Below are 22826 nucleotides of genomic sequence, written 5' to 3' on the forward strand. Positions count from 1 at the left end.
AGTAAAATATAGCTTACTTCCACTTAAGGGTTTACAGCATTATATCTTTCGGTGCTTTTTTAATGCCTTTTTGTTAAGTTTAAGTAAAATATTGCTTACTTCCACTTAAGGGTTTACAGTACAAATATCAAGAAAATTAATATATAAAACCGCTTTGAATTTTTCATAACAGCATAACAATCAATAATTTATTGAAACGTTATATTTTTCTTTCTCTTTTAAAATATTTCCATTTTAAGTTTTTAACTCACAATTGAACTGCTTCTCAAAAAAAAAAAAAAAAAAAAAAAAAAAAAAAAAAAAAAAATAATTGAACATGTAATATTATTTAACCTGATTTCTTAGACCACCTGTTAACGTGAACTAATTTAGTTTTATGCTTCATTTGCACATCATTATCATTGTCTTCTTGAATTTTTCTCGACCCTCCTCACTCCCAAGGTCCCAATAACAACTTGATACGATCAATTTCACTGTTTATTCTCTACTTTCCCTTGAGATGATATATTTTATTATACAAATTTTAAAAATATATTTTAATTTGATGGTTGGAAGATGAGGCATTTCAACCTTAGATTTCTTTATTTGATAATTATGTAATTTAAAATTTATTCTATTATCAAAACATAACACTATGTTTTTTATTAGATTTGCTAATTAACAATTTTTTTTAATCATAAAATGAAGTCAATCAATTCAAAAACAAATGAAGGATCATCTTTCCCACTTTTCTTTCACCCATACTCCATCTCATGAATTAATTATTCCTTTTCAAAACATTTTATTATTGCTCCAACAAATAGATAATTAAAAAGACCCTTTTACTTTTTGTATAAAGGAAAATAACATGATGGAATCTTCATGTATAATTTTCTGTTATAATAGAAATATAAATAATTAAGGGAAAAGTTATGAAGGGATATCTCTGTGTGTGTGTGTGTGTGTTTGGATTGATTTTTTTATTTATTACTAAATTCTTAATTTATTAAAAGTGAGAAAAAAAATACAATAATACCTAGAAGATAAATTAGGGTTTTAAAATTATATATAACTGAATTAAATAAGATAATTAAAAAGAAAAATATTTCAAACTCACGGGATCCATATATATTTTTTTTTTTTGACATGGTTAAAAATCACTGCAATCCATAATTTTATTTATTTCTGAAATGGTTAAAAATCACTACTCTACAATGCAGCCCCCCTTAGACTAACATGCGCTGCAACATATGATATTGTAACTAATTTGATGATCATAAGAGCATAGGAATCTCTTAGTTAAAATCCAATTGATATATATATATATATATATATATATGTATAGAGAGAGAGAGAGAGAGAGAGAGACACACACACATACAATTGTAGTAGAACTTACCCAGTATATTAAAAAGGAGTGTTTTTTTTTTTTTAAATTATTATTATCATTTATTTGAGAGTAACAACACATTCATTATATTTAAAAAAAAAAAAAAAATTAAAGTGCAATGACCAATGACTAGATACAATTACTTCCATTTTTGGTAGCTCCAACTATACAACTTCATCCATTAATTTTTGGTAGGTCCAAAGGGCAATTTCTCAGCAATCCACAGAACATTGAATTTGGATAATGTTGGAATGGAGACTATATTGGGTCTATTAATTCCTGTGTTCCATCCTCATACTTGTCAAGAAATTAAAGGGGGAACTATTACTAAATAATGGGAACTTGACCCATTCGCCTTGCTGAGTTTGTTGTGTAAGCTTGATCTGATCATTCCACGTAAAATGTCACAGTTTCCTTTGGTTTAACCAGTAATTGATAATTAATTAAATTGAACTACGTAAGTCGAATATACATACTAGTATACTACCATAACATTTTTAGTAGATCTTCTATTTTTTAAAAAAATTTAATAATTTGATGTTTATAACTTTTATTTTCTTTGGGGAGGTTTGGCATGATGTATGAGGAATGAATTTTTCTATTGCTCTCTTTTTCCTTTTTCTTTTGGAGAGAAAATGTACAAGCAAAGCAACCTCCATATTGACTCACGATGGAAAATCAACTAGTTCGAGACTTATGAGTCATCATGGATTATCTCATATACACACATCACATGCGACTATCTGGGCGATGGGTTTATTGGTCAAGCGTAACATGTACTTGGAGGTTGTAGAATTTAGATTCAATATATCATTATCAATTCATAGGGTACTAACTATTAAGAATTTCTCGTGGATTAATGAAAGAGACTGAAACTACAATTTTTTTAAACAAAATATAATGGATGAGACGCCAATCTCTCATATATTAATATATGTGTGTGTGTATAACAAATGTGTCTTCATTCTTAAACCTATGTGGTTATTCCTCTCACAACGTCTAGGTAGGTTTTTACAAGAAAGAATGCATATATTTAATGGATAAGATAATTTTTTATTTTTTGCTAATGTTGATATCCAAACCTCTTTTAGTACCTAATTATTTTTTGTGTTAACACAATGATACAACGGAAGAAAATGAATAAGTTAATACAACTGTCTTCCATGAAGGTAAAGAAAATATTATGGACTTATATTCTATTTTCAAAAATAATAGTAGTACTAAAAAAAATACTTTTTTATATTTATGTTTAATTCTTGTTTTATTTATCGTCTAATCCTTTGATAATCTTGATTTACATGATAAATTAATTTGAAAAGTAGCCGTATTTTATTGAAATATATGATGATACACAATTTTTTATATCCACCATATACATCCAATCTTAAATATTAATATGAAGTATTTCTTTATTAGTTATCAAAAAAAAAAAAGTATTGCTTTATTTAATATTTAAAAAATAATAGATGAACTATTAAGATTCTATATATTTCTTAAAAAAAAGGATTACATAGATTATTTTTATGAAATTACATAGATATTTAAATTGTGTTTATGGACCACAAATTATAAGGAGAAAATGTCATTTCTGAAACTAAAAGTTAAGTTCTTAACGTTTTCTCAAATTTTCCAAATGATATTGACATTGCAACCATACTAATTAAGTGCCTTCTTGCTGGCTGTTTGGTAATGGGAAATTTTGTTTGATGATTGATAACACAAAGGCCATTTTAATTGGACAAAATCTGGCTACAATTTCACTCGATATCGATTTATTGGATAAGAATTTTGATAAACTCATCACTGAATTACATTTTTTTTAATATTATTAGTGGTTGCAAAATTTCAAAAGATCAAAGACCAATAATTATATATTTCATTTATCAAATGTCTTCTCTTTTTTTTCTTCTTCTTTCTGTCGGAGGAAAATGTACAGGCAACTTCAAAGTGGACTCTCATGTACACAAGTCAGTCGATCAGCATCCTCACTTTTCTTTCACCCAAACTCCATTTCATAATTAATAATTTCTTTTCACAGCATTTAATTTTTGCTTCAACAAATAGATAATTAAAAATACCTATTTTCCTTGCTGCATTCATGACTCAACTTCACTAATCACTACATGACAACATTAATTTATCCCCTAACCTTTTGTACAAGGACAAATAACACGATGGAATCCTAATGTATAATTAATGTTCTATTATAATAAAAATATAAACACTTAAGGGCCAATATATGAAGGGAGATCCCTACGTGTCTGTTTGGATTGATTTTTTTTTTTTGTTAACTTGTTTAATTTATTAAAAATGGGTAAGAATATAATTATAACTAAGAGAAAATGAGGTTTTAAAAAATTGTATACAAATAAATAAGAAAATAATTTTAAACAAAGTTTAGATACAAACTTAGTTGTAACTAGTGACTACAACCCCCACTAAAAATATTAACATGACTATATATTTTAAAAATCTAACATTTGAATAGTATATATATTCTTAACACATGTCAAATTTCATGCCAATTAGATGTTATTTACTATTCAATCCATAAACTTATTTTTTAAGCATAAATTTAGATTACAAAAATTTGAAATTTAAACATTTGATTGATAACATAGTTGTTAATCTTTGATCTTTTAAAAATTTTGCAACCATGATTAATATAAGAAGAAAATGTTATCTAATTATGAATTTGTCAAAATTCATATCTAATAAAAATATTTTAAGTAGAATTATAGTTATTGGCTATAATCAAATTTGTATCCAAACTTTGTCTATAAATGTTTTTAAAGAATAATTCAAATGACAAAGCACGCGATCGCGCTCCCATAACCCTAGTGTAAGTGCAACATATAATATTATAATACAAACTTAGTTGTAGACTACAACCCCCACTAAAAATATTAATATGACTATATATTTTAAAAATCTAACATTTGGATTGTATATATATTCTTAACACACATCAAATTTCATGCCAATTAGATGTTATTTACTATTTGATCAATAAAATTATTAATTATGCATAAATTTAAACTACAAAAATTTGAAATTTAAATATTTGATTGATAACATAGTTATTGATTTTTGATCTTCTAGAAATCTTGCAACCATGATTAATATAAGAGTAAATGTTATCCAATTATGAATTTATTAAAATTTATATCCAATAAAAATATTTTTAGTAGAATTATAGTCATTGGCACCTAAAATCAAATTTGTATAAGTGCATGCGATTCTCTTTGTCAAAATCCAATGTTCACATTATACATTATCGTAGCACGTAGGACTCAGCATGTACACAAAAAGTAAGGACCCATTTTTCTTATCTTTTTTTAACAGTGCAATGGCCCCATATGGCTTATACCAATTCTTCCATATTTGGTAGGTCCGAGGTACAATTTCTTTTGGGATTCAGCCTATACATTACATTGAAATTTGGATAGTTCCTTCCTCATACTTGTAAAGAAAGGGAGGAACTATGTGTCATATGTGTTTGGTGATATCGAATCAAATAGGCCCGGATACAAGTCATTGTTTTTCTTTTTCTTTCTTGCTGAATAGTCATAGTTTTCTTTTCTTTCTTTTTTTGGGTTTAACAAGTGATTTATAGTCATAATTTATATATATACAAAGAGAGAGATGCAGTTTTAACACAAAAACATACCACAAACTTAAATAAAAAAATTCATAAAATATTTTTAAAAACAAAGAGAAATAAATAAGTCATGTAAGATTATAAAATTTTAGATTCATATATTTCGATTCTTTTTTTTTTTTTTTTTTTTTTAAATCAACGTAGCTGTCTCTGCACCCTCCCAGGGGGAAAAAAAGAAGAAGAAAAAAAGCAAAAACGAATCATTTGAGATGAGAAGTGGAAAATGATGAAGAAAAGAAGAGTACTTAATAAGTTGAAGAGAAAGTAGACAACATGGGACAAACAAATAGCTGTTAAAGTTATTTAGGAAGTTGTTAAGAGTCTTGATCATCACCTTACAAATAAAAGAAGCAATTATTTTATTCCATTTAGCTTTTTTTTCTTGGGTTAAAATTATATTAGAGGAAGGAAAATAATAGAGCTCTACAATTACTTTAGGACTTGACTTAAGTTTAGTGTCCAATTGCATTGGATCCATTCAGAACACGTGTAACTAGACACCGAACCCGATGCTTACTCATTACTTTAGTCCTATAGGTGGAAGTAGGAATAACAAATAAAGCCACAAAAAGAGACAGCCTGGGTTAAACGAATAGGATCCCCTTGACCTAACTTTATAGTGTACTTTACAAAACAAAGTAAAATTCCTCAATGTACCTAGGGCTGGCCGAAGATGCTCTCAAATGGTAAAATGACTAAAATTAGGGAAATTTTATGTGGGGGTAATCTTCAAAGTAACCCATCGGTTTTTTAGGGGGAGGACTGTGTAATTTGGCTGAAGGGAATGACTGGCTTTTTTTAAATAAAGAGTCTTTTTTTTTTTTTTTTTAACGTAAATTATGCCTTGAATTCAAGGTTTTTGGTATGCCTACTCCCTAGAGTGTCCTTCTTGATTATATAGTCCAGGAGCCCAAAGGTAGGAAAAAAGGCCTAAGCCCCAACTATGGGCTTACTCAATCTGAGCCCCTCCAATTCCAATAAAAAGATTTGATCGATAGACACTTTGAACAAACACATTATAAGATATAGATCGGCAGGTTTAGGTTTGGCATTTTTAAATATTAACTAGCCGGGGAACCACGCAATGCGCGGATAGTGTTGTAAGTTATTATATGAGAAGGTTATGTAGAATGTTTCACATATTTTAAAGTAATAACATAAAATACACATTTTTCGCAATTCCAAAAAATAATTTTGGTTAAGTTTTCAATTAGAATTGTTTAATATACCCGTGACATTAGATAATCAGTTACATTATATGAGAGGCTCACTTGGTGTTGGTGATGTAGAGAGATAGAGCCAAGAGAGATTGTGTTAGACTTATCCCAAACTCAAATGATATTATATAGGTTCCTCATATTATTATGAATTTTTTTTTTAAGAATCACAAAAATTAAAATTTATTTATGATTTGAGATAGATTAAGAAGAGAATCAAACACAAAGGCACAATCCTTCATGTGTGAGTGTGTGTGTTTGATTCAAAATAAATATAAAAAGATAATTGTTCCACCTTGCTTTAGAGAGTGTGTTTTGGTATGCTTTTGTGTTAGACTCATTCCCTCTCCTTTGCTTGTATGTGTGATTGTTTCTATAAAAAAAATGACAAAAAATCAAAATGATAGAATGATATCATACTGGGTAAACAAATATAATTGTGAACAAAAGAATTGTGGAACGTTTATGAACAAAGAAGGAAAATTTTTTGATTTTGCGTCACCTTTTTTTTTTTTTTTTTCCCTAATATCAATATTTATGTCAAAAAGCAAAAAAAAAAAAAAAAAAAAAAGGAAGTTTATATGATGTGCCAAAACATTAGTATTTTACTAATCCTACCAATTCTTGCACCAAAGAGAAGATGGAACAAAATCCACCTAGGTTTATGATTAGCAGAATATGACGCTTGTGCTAGATGGAAGCATAAATGCAATGCGTTCATTTTTCCTGAAACCAAACCGTTAAAATTGGGAGTTTTTTTTTTTTTTTTGGTCAGAACTTAATATAAAACACAAAAAAAAAAAAAAAAAAACCACCAGCCTATTAAAATTTGAACCTTGAAAACTCATTCAACCACAAAGTCTCCGTAAAATTTTGGACTAATAATGGGAATTAGAAAAACTTGCCCCCACGCTAAGCAATATAGAAATAACACAAAACATGGTTAGTTTTTCTTAGAAGAATTTAGCTCTATGTATGGGAAATCAATATTAAGAAAGTAAGATAAAAGGGCCTTTTCATTTTCATTGATATATATATATATATATATATATATATATATATATATATATATATATATATAGTGGGTATGACATGAGAGAGAAAATTATAGTAAAAAAGTAACTTAAGAAAAAGAGGGGGAAAAAAAAAAGAATTAGCAAGGATTTGGTAGGACGTGTAGGCTTCAATTGTTTGGTTCCACTCGCCAATGCCATGCCTCCAAACCACCCAAATTAGAAAAGAGCAAATAGTTCGTTTGGGGCTTTAATTGTGGAGAGAATGATTTAAGGCTATAAACTTTTAAGATGGTGCAAAAGAAATATGAGTTACAAACAGCCAATGAGTGGGAGAGATCTTGGACCTTGCCATAGGTAGACAAACGTCACAAAATAGAACAAAGAATTAGAATTGGGTTTTAATTTTTAGGTAAATACAGTAGTATATTTTTGTTTCTGGCAATACAGAGATGATTTTCTTATTCATAAGTGATAGGCCACAAACTGAATGACCCCTTGTGATAGAAATTAATTGATTAATTAGTCAAGTTATTAATTAATCAATTTATCATGCAAACGCGTGGTAGCACAAACAAATCACCAATAAACTAAATATGCAGCGGAAAATAAATAACTCGGTGATTTGTTTACGAATGGGGAAAATCTAACGGCAAAAACCCCACCGGGTGATTTTCAGGTCACCACTCCCGAAACTCCACTATTATCACAACAAGCGGTTACAATTAAAGGAATCTCAGTACCTTACCAACCTACAGTTGAACCATTACCCCAATACCCAATTGGACTTTTTCTGTAGTGACAGTTCCCCTTTCTGATGCACGACTCCCAGTACGTGACTAACCAATTGCGCGGATCCCAGTACGTGACTTCTATCACCAATTAAGAAGGTTATTGGTTGCAAAGTTCTTCAGTTCATCCAAACGATGAAGATCAAGAAGATGCTTGGTCACAAAACCCTACGGTGCACATACACAGCAACTTCTTCAAGAGAAAGAGATGAACTAGGGCAAGAATTTCGTCTCCGGTCACAATTTGCTTGAACAGAGTTTTCTCAAAACTTGTGCAACTTGTGAACACTTTGACGGCCCTTAAACTGATCATTTTATATGTCTAGGGTTAGGAGAAAAGAAAGTCCAAAGGCACATTCACGAATCCTAAGAAAATCATATTGAAAATTTCAAAATCTTAAACCTTGACAGATAACAGGTGTCGAGCAGGTGTTAAACAGGTGTCGAGCACACCGAATGAAGAACAGCTTCCTTAAGCTCGATAGATGCAGCTGTCAAGCTTTAATGATTTTGTACTCTGAAGTTGTTTTCTTGAACAGACTTGAAAGTTTCAATACTTGATCTTGAAACAAGGTTTCTTGAAGTATTTAAAATATCCTAAATCTACCTAATTACAAGTAAAGTGTGTTTTGTCAAAGGATAAGCCAGTTACATAAAATCATGACATATGTTCTTTGTTAGGTTCTAAAGTTTAGGACTTTATGTATTTTAGAACTCTAATGTGTAATTTTGGCAAACCATGATCAAAACAATGTGTTTAGAAGTGTTTAAAACTAGCTCAAAGTTGTATGTCAATGTAAAGTTGGAATCGAGTGTAAAGCAAAAAGCAGTGTGGCTTTCGGCCTGGCTCGATCGATCGAAGCTTAGGCTCGACCGATTGAACGTTGGGCAGATTGCTTTTCTGCAGATTCGTCCAACTCAGCCCTATGTGTTTAAAACGTTTTTAGGGTTTCTTACTTGTCCTAAGTATAAAAGGCAAACCCTAGCCACGTTTTAGTGTTGCTCATATTGCGGTTTGTGTAAATCTCTTGTGAGATCTAGAGGAGCTTTCCTTTACACAAACTTAGGGTTTTCAAGGAGGAGATATTCTCTACACCTTGATGATCAAAACAGTTGCTGCCATTAAAGCTTAAAGAATACACAAGCAGGGGTGCTTGTAGCTGGTGGGAATCCAAAGAAAGAAAGAGTCTGTGGATTCGGAGTTTGCACGTGGTCGTGTCAGTAAGTTCTACTGGTTGGTAGCATTAGGAAGTCGAGCGGGGGTGCTTGTAAGTCCTTTTGTATGAACTTCGATTCTTTCTGATAGTGGATTCAAGTTTACCTTGAGGATAGCTAGGTCAAATCCTCCCCAGGTTTTTACCGGTTTGGTTTCCTGGGTGATCATATCATTGTCATATTTATTTTCCGCTGCTATGCATGATATGATATATTTGTATTAACCTAGACTTGTTAATTTGACTAAGTAACAACTTGACTAATTATCTAGGGTTAATTCATTTCTTTAAGGGGTCTAAAAACTGTCAAGTGGTATCAGAACGGGTTGCTCTTTTGTTTTTGATCTTTTGATCTAAGAGCTGATCCTTGACCCCTGTTGTCATGGATAATTTGAAGTGTCTTTCTGATCATGTTTCTACTCATGCTTCTGCTGATTTTATTGATGCCTGTGAAACTCTTCGTAAGGAATTATTGAAATCTATGAAAATTGCTAAGAAATTCAAGGAAGAGTTAAAATTGGCTAATCTTGAAAAAGAGGAATTGATTGTTAGATTAGATGAATCTAATAAAAAGAATGAATTTTTGAGAAATCAAATTTCCTCTCAAGATGAGAAGATGAAAAGCTTGGAACAAGAGTTAGTTGAATCTAAAGTTAAAATTGAAAATTTGACTAATACCAAGCCTGTTGTTGATAACAGAAGTGTTTCTGTTTCTCTTAAGCCTAAAACTGAGAAAGTTTATATCTCTCCTTTTAAGAGGAATAATAAAGAAAAGACTTATTTTGCTAGGTTAGACAAAGGTAAAAGTTCTGATGTTGACGCTGAAGTTTCTAAACCTAAGTCTAAACCTACTGTTAGAGAGCATAATAAATCTGTTTTTGTGCCTACCTGTCACCTTTGTGGTGTAGTTGGTCATATTAGACCAAATTGTTCTTTGTTGAGGCAAAAACCAAAATCTGAGACTAGACTTGTTGGTAGGAATACTGATGTTCCTAAATTTGTTCCTGTTTGTCACTTTTGTGGTGTCTCCAGTCACATTCGTCCTAATTGTCATAAATTGAAATTTAAGCATTCTATGTTTCAATCTAGGATATGTGATGATATTTCTCCTGCCATAAGTCCATATAAATTGTTTCATATTATTTTGAAAAATTTAAGCTTGTTGGCTTGTGAAAGGAATTTGCAGGATTTCAGTCTTTCTCAGAAGATTGGTGTAATCCCTCAAATACACTCTGCTTCACATGGATTTTCACCTACAAAGCCGAAGACTCGTGCTATATGGGTGAGAAAAGATTCTCTAAGGTGAGTGTTGCAGACTTGTCCCTGATTTAATTCTTTCAATTATTTGTGCACATGTTTTGTATTTTGTTTTTGGTTGTTTTGTTTTTATTTTTTTAAAATAAAAAAATCCAAAAACATTGAAAAATTTCAAAAAGACAAAAATATTTTTTTTATGTCTTGTTTTATTTTTCTTGAGGATTACATGAATTATGATCTCTCTCTTGATTTAGAACATGCTTGACATTGTGGAGAAACTTAGATAGTATGTGTTATATAAGTGCTAACCTATTTCTGATTTTATGTGAGTATGTACTAGTTTGTACATGTACTCAAAGGTTAATTAAGAAATTGATATTTCTTGTTTGTGTACCCTCTATAACTTAGTTAAGCACTGTCATGCATTACATTTGCATTGTTCATTTAGCATAATGTGTGTTTTTTGTTTTTGGTCATAAATTTTTTAAAAACCAAAAAGATTTTTGTGTTTTGTATCTCACATCTTGGATTTATAATCAAGGATTGACCATATTATCTTTACATAACAAGTTTATGTACCTTGTTTAGCTTTGATGAGCTTATTTATTGCACTCTACTAGTTGAAGATTTGTAGTGCATGTTGTGTGGGAAAGATGTGTATGGTTTTTGATTACTATGTCTTAATCTTGAAGTCACATGTTTTTAAATGTTGGACTTGAACTTTTAGAGAAAGGCATAAATAACCATCTCACCACTGTTCACTAGCCAATCATGAACACCTTAGTGCATATCATAAGATTTTGTGCTCGAGAAAGTGTAGCACATGCACAAAAAGAACATAAGGTGAAGCCTCGGGTTAAATTGCTTAATTCTTAAAATCAAAATTGGTGTGTACTATTAGGCTTGATGCCAAACTCACATAACTTAAAATTGGTATGTATATTATGAGGCATAAATACAAGAAACTTACATGATTGCAAGCTTATGATCTAGGAGATGTGGGAGTTATATGATGTAACTCTTTAGGTGATAGTCTCTTTTAAATTCTTTGTGATGAATTTTGTAGACTTTGTGATTGATTGCTATTCACATATCACCTCACATGTATCTCAAGTTTTTGCTAGTTGCACACACTACACAAGTTACTCTTTGTTAAACTTGGTACATTATATTGTGTGTGATCTTGTTGTGGCCATCCAAGATTAAAGTTCCTTGATTTTGATGCAAAATGTGCTTAATGTTTGAGTTTTTGAGGACAATTGGTTGAAAAACTTGTTTTTGGAAGATTTTGGGTTGAATTCAAGTTTTTTTTTAAAACTTTTAATCTCATACTCATGCACTTCATTTATGAAATATTGTGCTTTGAGGAGTTTCTACATTAAATTGCTCTGTTATTCAAAAAATTTGATTTTTCCATGCATCATTTATGTTTAGGATTCACATGAATTGCATTGTTTTTGTATCCATCTTGCAGTTTTGCAGTCATATCTCTCATTGTTTTCACACATAACATGCATACACTTTGCTACATTGGGTACTCAACTTGATCAAAAAAATTGATTGATTAATTTTTGAGTTATGTACTTTCTAGTATATGCTATTTTTATGTGTGAATTGTAGAAAATTATTTTCTTAAGAGATATGGTGGATAATCAATGTGCAAATATTTTCTCTACTCATGCAACTGTTTATGGGTCACATAGTGCCATGTTTGCATTTTATTGAAGGAGAGAATATTTTTTCTTCATGTGTATCTTCAACTTAGTTTTTTTTTAACTTGGTTTGTGTCTTTTTATTTATCCCCAACCCCTTTATTTTTCCCCAAAACTTGTTTTGTTTTTCCTATTTTTATAGGGGGAGAAATTTTTTTTAACCTTTGTGGTTCTTAGGGGGAGTTGTTGCTCTTCATAGGGGGAGTTGTCTCTATTTTCTCTTACTCTGTTGCGTATATTTTCTGTCTACTTTCTGATTAGGTAGTCTTTGTCAATACGTGACAAAAAGGGGGAGACATAGATGACCTGTTTGTTTTGTTTAGGGGGAAAATATAAAAACTTTTTGATGTATCTAACTTAGGGGGAGAGTTAGAATTTACTTTTGTTTTTTATATTCTGTTTCATATTATTGTTTACTTGTATTATTTCCACACATGCGGTTATGCATTTTGTTTAGTGTTTCAAGAAATATACAGGTTGATTCAATTGAGCTGCTGTCTACACTTGCAACTGATGGATAGTAGTTAGGATTGAATTTTTGTTTATGAGCATTATTTTGTAAAGGGCTTTTTCATGTTGTAAACTTTGAGCTTATATGTTGTGTTTTGTCACGGATTGCCAAAGGGGGAGTTTGTTAGGTTCTAAAGTTTAGGACTTTATGTATTTTAGAACTCTAATGTGTAATGTTGGCAAACCATGATCAAAACAATGTGTTTAGAAGTATTTAAAGCTAGCTCAAAGTTGTATGTCAATGTAAAGTTGGAATCGAGTGTAAAGCAAAAAGCAGTGTGGCTTTCGGCTTGGCTCGATCGATCGAAGCTTAGGCTCGACCGATCGAACGTCGGGCAGATTGCTTTTCTGCAGATTCGTCCAACTCAGCCCTATGTGTTTAAAACGTTTTTAGGGTTTCTTATTTGTCCTAAGTATAAAAGGCAAACCCTAGCCACGTTTTAGTGTTGCTCATATTGCGGTTTGTGTAAATCTCTTGTGAGATCTAGAGGAGTTTTCCTTTACACAAACTTAGGGTTTTCAAGGAGGAGATATTCTCTACACCTTGATGATCAAAACAGTTGCTGCCATTAAAGCTTAAAGAATACACAAGCGGGGGTGCTTGTAGCTAGTGGAATCCAAAGAAAGAAGGAGTCCGTGGATTTGGAGCCACAAACTGAATGACCCCTTGTGATAGAAATTAATTGATTAATTAGTCAAGTTATTAATTAATCAATTTATCATGCAAACGCGTGGTAGCACAAACAAATCACCAATAAACTAAATATGCAGCGAAAAATAAATAACTCGGTGATTTGTTTACGAATGGGGAAAATCTAACCGCAAAAACCCCACCGAGTGATTTTTAGGTCACCACTCCCGAAACTCCACTATTATCATAACAAGCGGTTACAAGTAAAGGAATCTCATTACCTTACCAACCTACAGTTGAACCCTTACCCCAATACCCAATTGGACTTGTTCTGTAGTGACAGTTCCCCTTTCTGTTGCACGACTCCTAGTACATGACTAACCAATTGCGCGGATCCTAGTATGCGACTTCTATCACCAACTAAGAAGGTTATTGGTTGCAAAGTTCTTCAGTTCATCCAAACGATAAAGATCAAGAAGATGCTTGGTCACAAAACCCTACGGTGCACATACACAGCAACTTCTTCAAGAGAAAGAGATGAACTAGGGCAAGAACTTCGTCTCCGGTCACAATTTGCTTGAACAGAGTTTGCTCAAAGCTTGTGCAACTTGTGAACACTTTGACGGCCCTTAAACTGATCCTTTTATATGTCTAGGGTTAGGAGAAAAGAAAGCCCAAAAACACATTCATGGATCCCAAGAAAATCATATTGAAATTATGAAAATCTTAAACCTCGACAGATAGCAAGTGTCGAGCAGGTGTCAAGCACACCGAATGAAGAACAGCTTCCTTAAGCTCGATAGATGCAGCTGTCGAGCTTTAATGATTTTGCACTCTAAACTTGTTTTCTTGAACAGACTTGAAAGTTTCAATACTTGATCTTGAAACAAGGTTTCTTGAAGTATTTAAAACATCCTAAATCTACCCAATTACAAGTAAAGTGCATTTTGTCAAAGGATAAGCCAATTACATAAAATCATGACATATGTTCTTAACAAGTGAAACATATATGTCCTAACAATAAAGAAACCAAAACACCAGTCACAGGGACTACAAATTGGCAACAAAACTCCCCATTCTTCTAGATCATAATTTGTGTAAAATAAATGAAATGTTAAATTGGCACCTTAACTTTCACATGCAATTGAAAGCTTCATAATAGACTAGTTCAAATGTCTGCCATTAGTCATTAAATAGATAGATAAGCACTTGATGGAACCATAAATGAATGAAGGAAATCTCACCAATCTTCGCTGCTCCAATGAGCAACACGTGGAATAACTATTTTTCATTCACCAACAATAATGTAGTCTAAATCCAAAAACTGTGAAAAAAGATAGCTAACATAATCAAAAGAGAAAGTATCTTTAATACAAAATAAATTATTATGATAATAGAACCAAACCCAAGCTTTGCTGACTAAATAAATAAACATGTGTGTGTGTGTGATTTTTATTTAAATAAATTATTCACATTCTTTGTTTTCCTAAAAGAGATTATTATGATAATCAAAACTTATAACAAACTTATACAAAATATGTATAATTTATTCTCTAAATTTTATTGTAGATAATTTGTTTTTCCTAAAAATTAAACAATTTGAAAATGTAATTTCCATTACTCTATTTTTACAAATATATAAGTTTATCATTTTTAATGTTTTTGATTGATATTATTCTTTTATGAAATGGTCCATATTCTTCTAACTATTGTTATTATTATTTTTTTTTTGGATAGGTCTAACTATTGTTATTATGCATTATATTTTTCAAATTTCTTTTGGTATAATTAAATTTTTAAGTTTCAAAGTTATTATTCAAATTCTCATTCTATTAAGGAGATTATTATGATAACCAAAACTTATTATATAATTACAATTGATATTACTTAAATAATTAATAGTACTCTCAACCTAAATTTGTATTTTTCCATGCTTAAGTAGGTACACTAAATTGGACTGAAGTGATCTGAAATTGACCGAATGGGCCAAATTGGACCGAATAGACCTAAATGGACTGAATGGACCAAATTGGATTGAATAAACCTAAGTAGACTGTGTGGACCAAATGAGACTGAATAGACCTAACTGGACCATATAGGCCAAATTGGATAAAATAGACCTAGGTGGACCATATGGACCAAATTGGATCGAATAGATCTAAGTGGACTGAATAGACCGTATGGACCAAATTGCATCGAATGGACCAAATTGACCAAAGTAGATCGAATGGTCATTCTCGGTCCACTACAGTCCTAGTCGGTCCATTTGGTCTTATTCTATCCTATTCAGTCCACTTTGAATATGTTCAATTCGGTCCTATTTGGTCCACTTTGGTCCATTTGTTCATATTCTGTCCATTTCGGTCCATTAGGTTTTATTTGGTCCTATTCAGTCCACTTTGGTCCTATTTAATTCATTATGTACAATTCAGTCTACTTCGGTCCATTTAGTCTTATTCGGACCACTTCGATCCATTCCGTTCAATTTGGTCATTCTCAGTCAACTACATTTCTATTCGGTCCATTTGGTCTTATTAGGTCCACTTCGGTCCATTTGGTCTGATTCAGTCCCATTCAGTCCACTTGGTCATATTTGGTCCATTATATTCAATATGGTCCACTTTAGTCCATTTGGTCTTATTTGGGCTCTTTCTGTCCACTAGGTCTTATTAGGTTTATTTGATCTTATTCGGTCCACATCAGTCCATTTGGTCTTATTTGGGCTCTTGCAGTCCACTAGGTCTTATTAGGTTTATTTGGTCTTGTTCGGTACACATCAGTCCATTTGGTCTTATTTGTTCCTATTTAGTCCACTTTGGTCCATTATGTTGAATTTAGTCCACTTCGGTCTATTTGGTCTTATTTGGCTCACTTTGGTCATTCTCGATCCACTACGGTCTTATTTGGTCTATTTGGTCTTATTGGGTCCTATTTAGTCCATTATGTGTTCAATTCGGTCCTCTTTGGTCTTATTCGGTCCATTCTATCCACTTTGGTCTTATTCAGTCATATTCAATCCCCTTTTGGCTCATTCTGTCCATTTGGCCCAATTTGGTCATTCTCGGTACACTACGGTCCTGAATTGACCGAAGTAGACTGAATGGACCTAACTGAACTGAGGTGGACTGAAGTAGACCGAAATGGACCACAATTGACCAAAGTAGATTGAAGTAGACCAATTTAGATTGAGTTGATGAAGTGGACTGAATGCTAATCTGTTATTAGCATAGCCAAGATTTTGTTTTGATATAAATTCAAATCCTTACTTTCAAAATAATCAAGTATTAACTCAAACAAAAATCAAACTAAAACCATAAGTGAGAAAAATATGCTACTTGTAATGGGAAACTAAAAAATACAACACCAAAATGTATGAACCCAAAATAGAGTTTTAAAAATTACAATATTTTATTGATATAAAGAAGAGTTGTAAGAAAGAATAAAAAAATGAAGAGAGAGAGAGAGAGAGAGAGAAAATAACTATGTTTCAAGAGAGAATGTGAGAGAATAATAAGAAATTTATAGAAACTAATATTAGAAGAAAAAAAGCAAAAATAAAAAATATCATTATAAATACCAAATTATCAAAGTCATGTTATGTTATATAATAAAATAACATTATATTCTTATATACTATCTTTATATATAATGCAATAGGATAATATCTATGAAAGCAAAGAGAAGAAAAAAGATAACAACTTAAAAACAGTTTCAAATAATACGAAAACTTATCAACTTAGAGTAGAGATGCAAGAAACATAATAAAAAAATCCACCAAAAAATGAAAAAAAAAATTGAGAGAGAGAGAGAGAGAGAAAACCTTATGTGTGTGGGAAAACTATGTATAGAATGAAATTGAGAATTGTAAATTTATAGTAAGAGGGGGAATAAGAAAAGCAAAAAATAAAGGAAGAGAAAGAGATTGAGGAAAAGTGATATTAAAATAGATAGTAGTGGGGAGATGAATAGATAAAAGAGACAGGAAAGTTAGAGAAAGTATAACATTAAGGTGGAAAATTAATAAGAGAGAAAAAAAAAGTTAAAAAAGAAGATGAGAGAGAATGTTAGAAATGGATGGATGATGTAGATGCTAAAGTGGCTCAATAGGAACATAGCAATAATAAATACTACGCTTCAACTTTTAGAAATATATAGATATAGATATAGATGGGATGAGTTTATGATGTAACTCATAGAATTTAATAGGGATAGGTATGTAAAATAGTTAAAGGATTTGGGATCTTAGCTTGATTTTGTCCCAAATCTGACACATTATCATTCCTTTGAGGGGGAAAAAACTCAATTATTTGGGGAAATAAAAAATAACACAAGATTATATAATTTCTTTCTTACAATTTTTTTTTTTTAGAGCAATTTCTTTCTTATTATTGCAAATTTGGTATATTTGATGGTAAATAATATCAATTTAAAATGATACCCTTATTTTTCTAGAGTAAATAAGTATTTGACCCATTTATATATAGTAAAGGGGTAGTTGTGCATGACAGACTAACTCTTGTAATCAACAAGTATTAAAGTAAACAAATAAGTATTATAAATAGTCAAAAGAGAATAAATAGTCATTATTATTATTATTATTTACTGAATAGCCATTATTATTATTCTCTTGTACTTTAGCATCTATTGTATTTGTACTACAAGAACATTTGTCTATATGTTGTATCAACCGTAAGTTTATTCATTTTCTACTCAATTGTCTATCATATGGGAGATTCTTAGTCTAATAAATGATCTACATTGTAGAAAAAAAATATATTTACCGATCATACATGAGAACATAAAGCATGGTTGAATTCTCAGGTCAGTAATGCTTGTGTTTTGATTGTTGGCAGCATTAACGAGTCTGTCAACAACTCGGCAGATGGGGGTTTTGGCTTAAAGTATAAAAGTGACGGTGTAACTGGTGTTATTGTTGCAACTTACCAACATGACAAATTGTAATTTGTATAAAAAAAATTAATGCTTGTAAATGAAATCCTCAACACAACTAACATGTTGGGATTCAAATGATATTCTAGTGGTAGTGTATTCTTTTGTGATGCTCTTATGATTCGAACCCCCACTCCCACCTCCTCTTCCTTCACACTATCTACCCATCTAAAAAAAAAAAAAAAAATATGATAAAAAAATCTACAAACATATATGTTTTTACATTTTCTAATTAATTTATTTAATAATTGTTGATATGATTTATTGTGAATATAGTGTATAATAAAAGTAGTGTTAGTGGTGAATACACGTGAAAGTAATATTATTCTAATTACAAGTTACCACATTAACAATTTGTGGAAAAATTTACACCTTTAGCATTATCATTAGCATAATATCAAAGTTATTACAAAAATTACAATGTGTATTCTAACTCCCACAGTTAGCAACCATAAAAAAATGATAATACGTACCCAATACATTTAATTGAAAGTTATTAAATACTCCTAGAATATGGTGATGTGGTACTCTCTCTCCTCTCATATTCATAGTAAATTCTACTATAAATTTGCCAACGGGAACTTGGCTGAGTGGGTAAGGCTTGGACGCTTCGTGCAACACACTTAGGTTCGAGTTCTGCTGCCTGCAGGAGTCTGTTGGTTGATTATCATGCTTCTTACCATCGTGCTATGACCTGGGGGTGTAATATAACCATAAATCCCCCTATTTTCTTTTTCTAAAAAAAAAAAATTTACTATAAATTTAATTAGTAAAAATCACATTTAATGTAAGATGAGTAAGCATTACATCACTGTACTCCGATAATATTTAATAATTACTCCATATAATCATTGTCTTGCATGAAATGGACCCTACAAGCTTTTTCACCGAGAAAGTGATAACATGTATTAAATACATGGTAAACAATTAGTCAATCAATAGGTAAAGAGATTTTATAAAAAAAAAAAAAAATTAAAAAAAATTTAAAAAAAAAAAAACTTGGACACATAGATCTTCTTTAAAAGGCCTCTCAATGCTTCTGGGCCACTTTGCCTGGCCCAACACCTCACACTACAATTTGATAAATGATATATATATATATATATATATATTTTTTTTTTTTTTTCATTTTTAAAATGCACTCCACCGCATATTTTTTATTTGCAGATAGAGAAGAGAACAAAGTGCGTTGGAGTTAACAATTACAATGCCGATGAAGAAACGCAGTGGTGGGACAGTGTGTTTCGCCTAGTTGTCGTTCCCTTCGTTTCTCCTAAAGCAAGTGGAGAATATCAAAGACACTTTCGCTCGTAAGCTCGCCACGAGGATTGACAGACTTCCTTTACCTGTACGTAAAGTCGTAAACTCTCTCACTCTTCTTTAAAATATTCACCAAAGGCATCTTCCATTATAATTTGCTTACTTATTTTTATTTGCACTTGAATTTTGTAGCATTGTTTAATATTTTAGTGTCCTGTGTAAAATAATGCTAAAATATGCTACTACTTTTTTATTTTGTTGCTCATGCTTAGAATTTCCAAACACTAGAATTATTTTATACTTTGTGCATATATATGTGTGTGAGAATTTAATGACTAGCTTTATCGTGAGAAGAATGGGCATCAAATTATTGTACTCCGACATTACTTAATAATTACTCCATATAATAGACTCCACAAGCCTTTTCACTGAGAAAGTGGTTACGTATATTGGATACACAGTAAACCATTAGTCAATCAATAGGTAAAGAGATATATGTATGTGTGTGTTTCATTTTGTCCATTTCGCAGTTAAGATTTTTATTTTAAATAAAAGAGAGACCTAACATGGATTGCAATTTAAATAAAAGTTGAAATGGACAAGTGTTTTTGGGCATAAAAAAAATAGAATGATAGACAAACAAAGCGGATAGGATTTGAGTTTTTTAGAATTTTTTTTTCATAACTTGAATTCAAATTATAAAGGTAGTCAACAAGAGATACTATTAAACTTTCAAATAAGAGAATAACAGAAGTGCTTTCGTACACAACGAATTAAGTTGTTATTGATTCAAATTTAAGTGCCTATTTAGAAACAGCTTATTTAGCTTTTTACTAAAAGTGTGCTAAAATAAACTTGCACCCTAAAAAAATTTGAAAATGTGAGAAAAATGTGGAAAAAAATGAGGTTTTAAAAAGTTGTACATAAAAACTAATAGCTAAAAGCTGAAACTGATGCCAAACAAGCTTTAAATCTATCGTTGAAAATTCTTTTCCGCCCACCAATTATAACCCATAACAACCTGTTACTTATTATTTGTTGTAAAAGTGTTTTAAAAACGTTTTAGACATAGCATTTCTCTTCAAATAAACTAAAGGGTAAGTTAGGAAAATTATCAATATTATGTGTAATTTCGCTCTGTAAGGACTCAATTTGTAACAACCCCAAAATGGTATTGGGTTCGTACGTTAAGAGCACAAACAATATAATTTGTAGAGCGTGGGCTGAAAGGCTAGACCTTGGTCACTAGACGGAGGTTAGTCGTGGTACTCATGGCGGACCATGTTTGCTTAAGAAGTCTTTCTCCTCGGCATGGCCTGGGAGGCTCTCGTTCTTGGCCTTTTTTCCCAGTCCCTTTTCTGGATTGCTTACTTCTCTTTTTATATTAGCATTTACCCTTCCTCCAACGTCCACGTGTAGGTTTAGCTTTCTAGGGCTGATACTTGTCCCATCAGCCTATACCCAAAGTGGTTGGGGGTGGTTGTAAAAGCTGAAAAACATTGCTCTGTCTGGCACAGAGTATTTAATTGCAGTAATGGCAACCTTTCTTTTGTCCTTTGTTGCCATATTGTCTAGGGGTCCTTTCTCCATCAATGTGGAAGTGTTCAGTTTTTCCTTAAACTGTTCCTATACCGTACTTGTCATTTCTTTCAGGAGCGCGTTGGGATGCCGAGGACAGAATCATCCTCGGCTATATCTCTAGGCCATTTGGACTTTCATTGTATGTCCTCGGCTATATCTCTCATCGGCTCAGGCCTTGGGCCCTAAAGCAAAGTGGGCCGGGTTCACAAGTTCTCTGGCCCCACAATAGCCCCTCAAAATCCTACTATCCGACCCCTCGGACGGAGAGGAGGGTTTTGGTGACATCGGGCCTATGTCACGGCTTGCCAAGCTTTGTCCTTCATTAATGTCGGTGTCTCTTCATTTGCCTGGGAAATGCTCCTGGTTATGAGACATTCCTTGAGTTTTACTCATGTCGTGCTTTTGCCGTTTCAGTACACGAGGCGCATCTTTAATAAGTTCCCTTTACGAGGCAACGCCAATCCAACTGTTTGTAGATGACATTGGGAGTTGAGTGGGAATTATCTCGTTTGTAGCTTTTCTTGGAAATCTGTATAGATTAAATGCCACCGGACTTGCCTTCCATATAAGAAGTAAGGTAGGAGGCCATTTCCTTTACGCACAGATCCCCCAATCTTTTCAAATTCCTAAACCACCTGCTGTGCTCAAAGTCCTCACTGCAAGTGGGATTAAGCCTTAGGGAGTGATATGGTTGGGGTGAAGATGGGGGTGAAGGGACCACACCCTCTCCAGAAGCACTGGGTCTCTCCGAGACTCAAGATGGCCCGGTCAGGGCAAGGGAGACAGAGACTCAAAACATTTCTCCCCCTTGATAAGGCGGGAAAGAAGCCTCTTCTTCCTTTAGCCAAAATCCGAAGTAGGTGCTGGTCGCATCAGATTTTTGGTGCGATAGCACTGGGGTTGCTCATCGTCTGTACCATCCGCTCTCTCTCAAGCGCTACTAACATGGCACTGGCCTGAGGGGAGTCAGAGCTGGCACAAGGACTAGGCATCCCCGCTTCCTCCTCTCCTCCTTCTCTGGTGCCTCCTTTTGCCTCCGCTTCTTCTTCTCTTCCATCATTTGGGGCATCCGGGTGCTTCTGCTTTTTCTTCTGCCTCTTCTCCCCTTCCATCAATGGGGTCATCCTGACACGCTTAGTCGCCATAAGAGCAGAATTTTGAAGGATTTATCGTTCCCTTGTATCTTTTTCCTTTTTGCTTTTGTAGTTAGCTTCCGGTATAGGCTTGCTTAAGCCCTTCATCGTATGCTGTACTATTTCTTTGTATTAATAAAAGATGGCTTTATTTTATTCTAAGTATTCCTTCTTTTTTGCAATAGTTATATTGTGAATGGATGTGCTATTTTTTTTTTTTTTTTTTCTGAACAATACTTAGGGCCGAAACCCCTGTTAACAAAAAGCTATTATTTTGAACTTATTGAGACTAACAGGCGTAATAATGCCGACCTGAAAAAGGTTAGGCGTATAAAACTAACCGGGACAACAGCTGAATGCTCTGTATTGTGCATGAGACGATCATCCGAGGATGGGTAACCCAAAATGAACTATCCGAGAGGGTCGCCGAGGAGTAGGGTGCTTGGCCACGTTCCTGACAACATTCAGCCTTAACCATTTTTGGCATCTGGTCCGAGGACCGAGGTATGACTGTACCGGACCTAAAC

At 32.4% G+C, this 22826-nt stretch overlaps 1 protein-coding gene across 1 annotated transcript in view; it reads right to left on the reverse strand.

Annotated features, from left to right (window-relative positions):
* Positions 1 to 22311, reverse strand: part of LOC115981416 (erlin-2-B-like) — a 36113-nt gene extending 13802 nt beyond the window's left edge. Inside the window, exon 1 of the mRNA XM_031103550.1 lies at positions 22084 to 22311. Coding sequence (XP_030959410.1) covers positions 22084 to 22311 — 228 coding nt within the window. The remainder of the gene's footprint in view (positions 1 to 22083) is intronic.
* Between the last annotated feature and the right edge of the window lie 515 nt (positions 22312 to 22826).

Source organism: Quercus lobata, chromosome 3, assembly GCF_001633185.2.
Source record: "Quercus lobata isolate SW786 chromosome 3, ValleyOak3.0 Primary Assembly, whole genome shotgun sequence".
NCBI classification, from domain to species: Eukaryota; Viridiplantae; Streptophyta; class Magnoliopsida; order Fagales; family Fagaceae; genus Quercus; species Quercus lobata.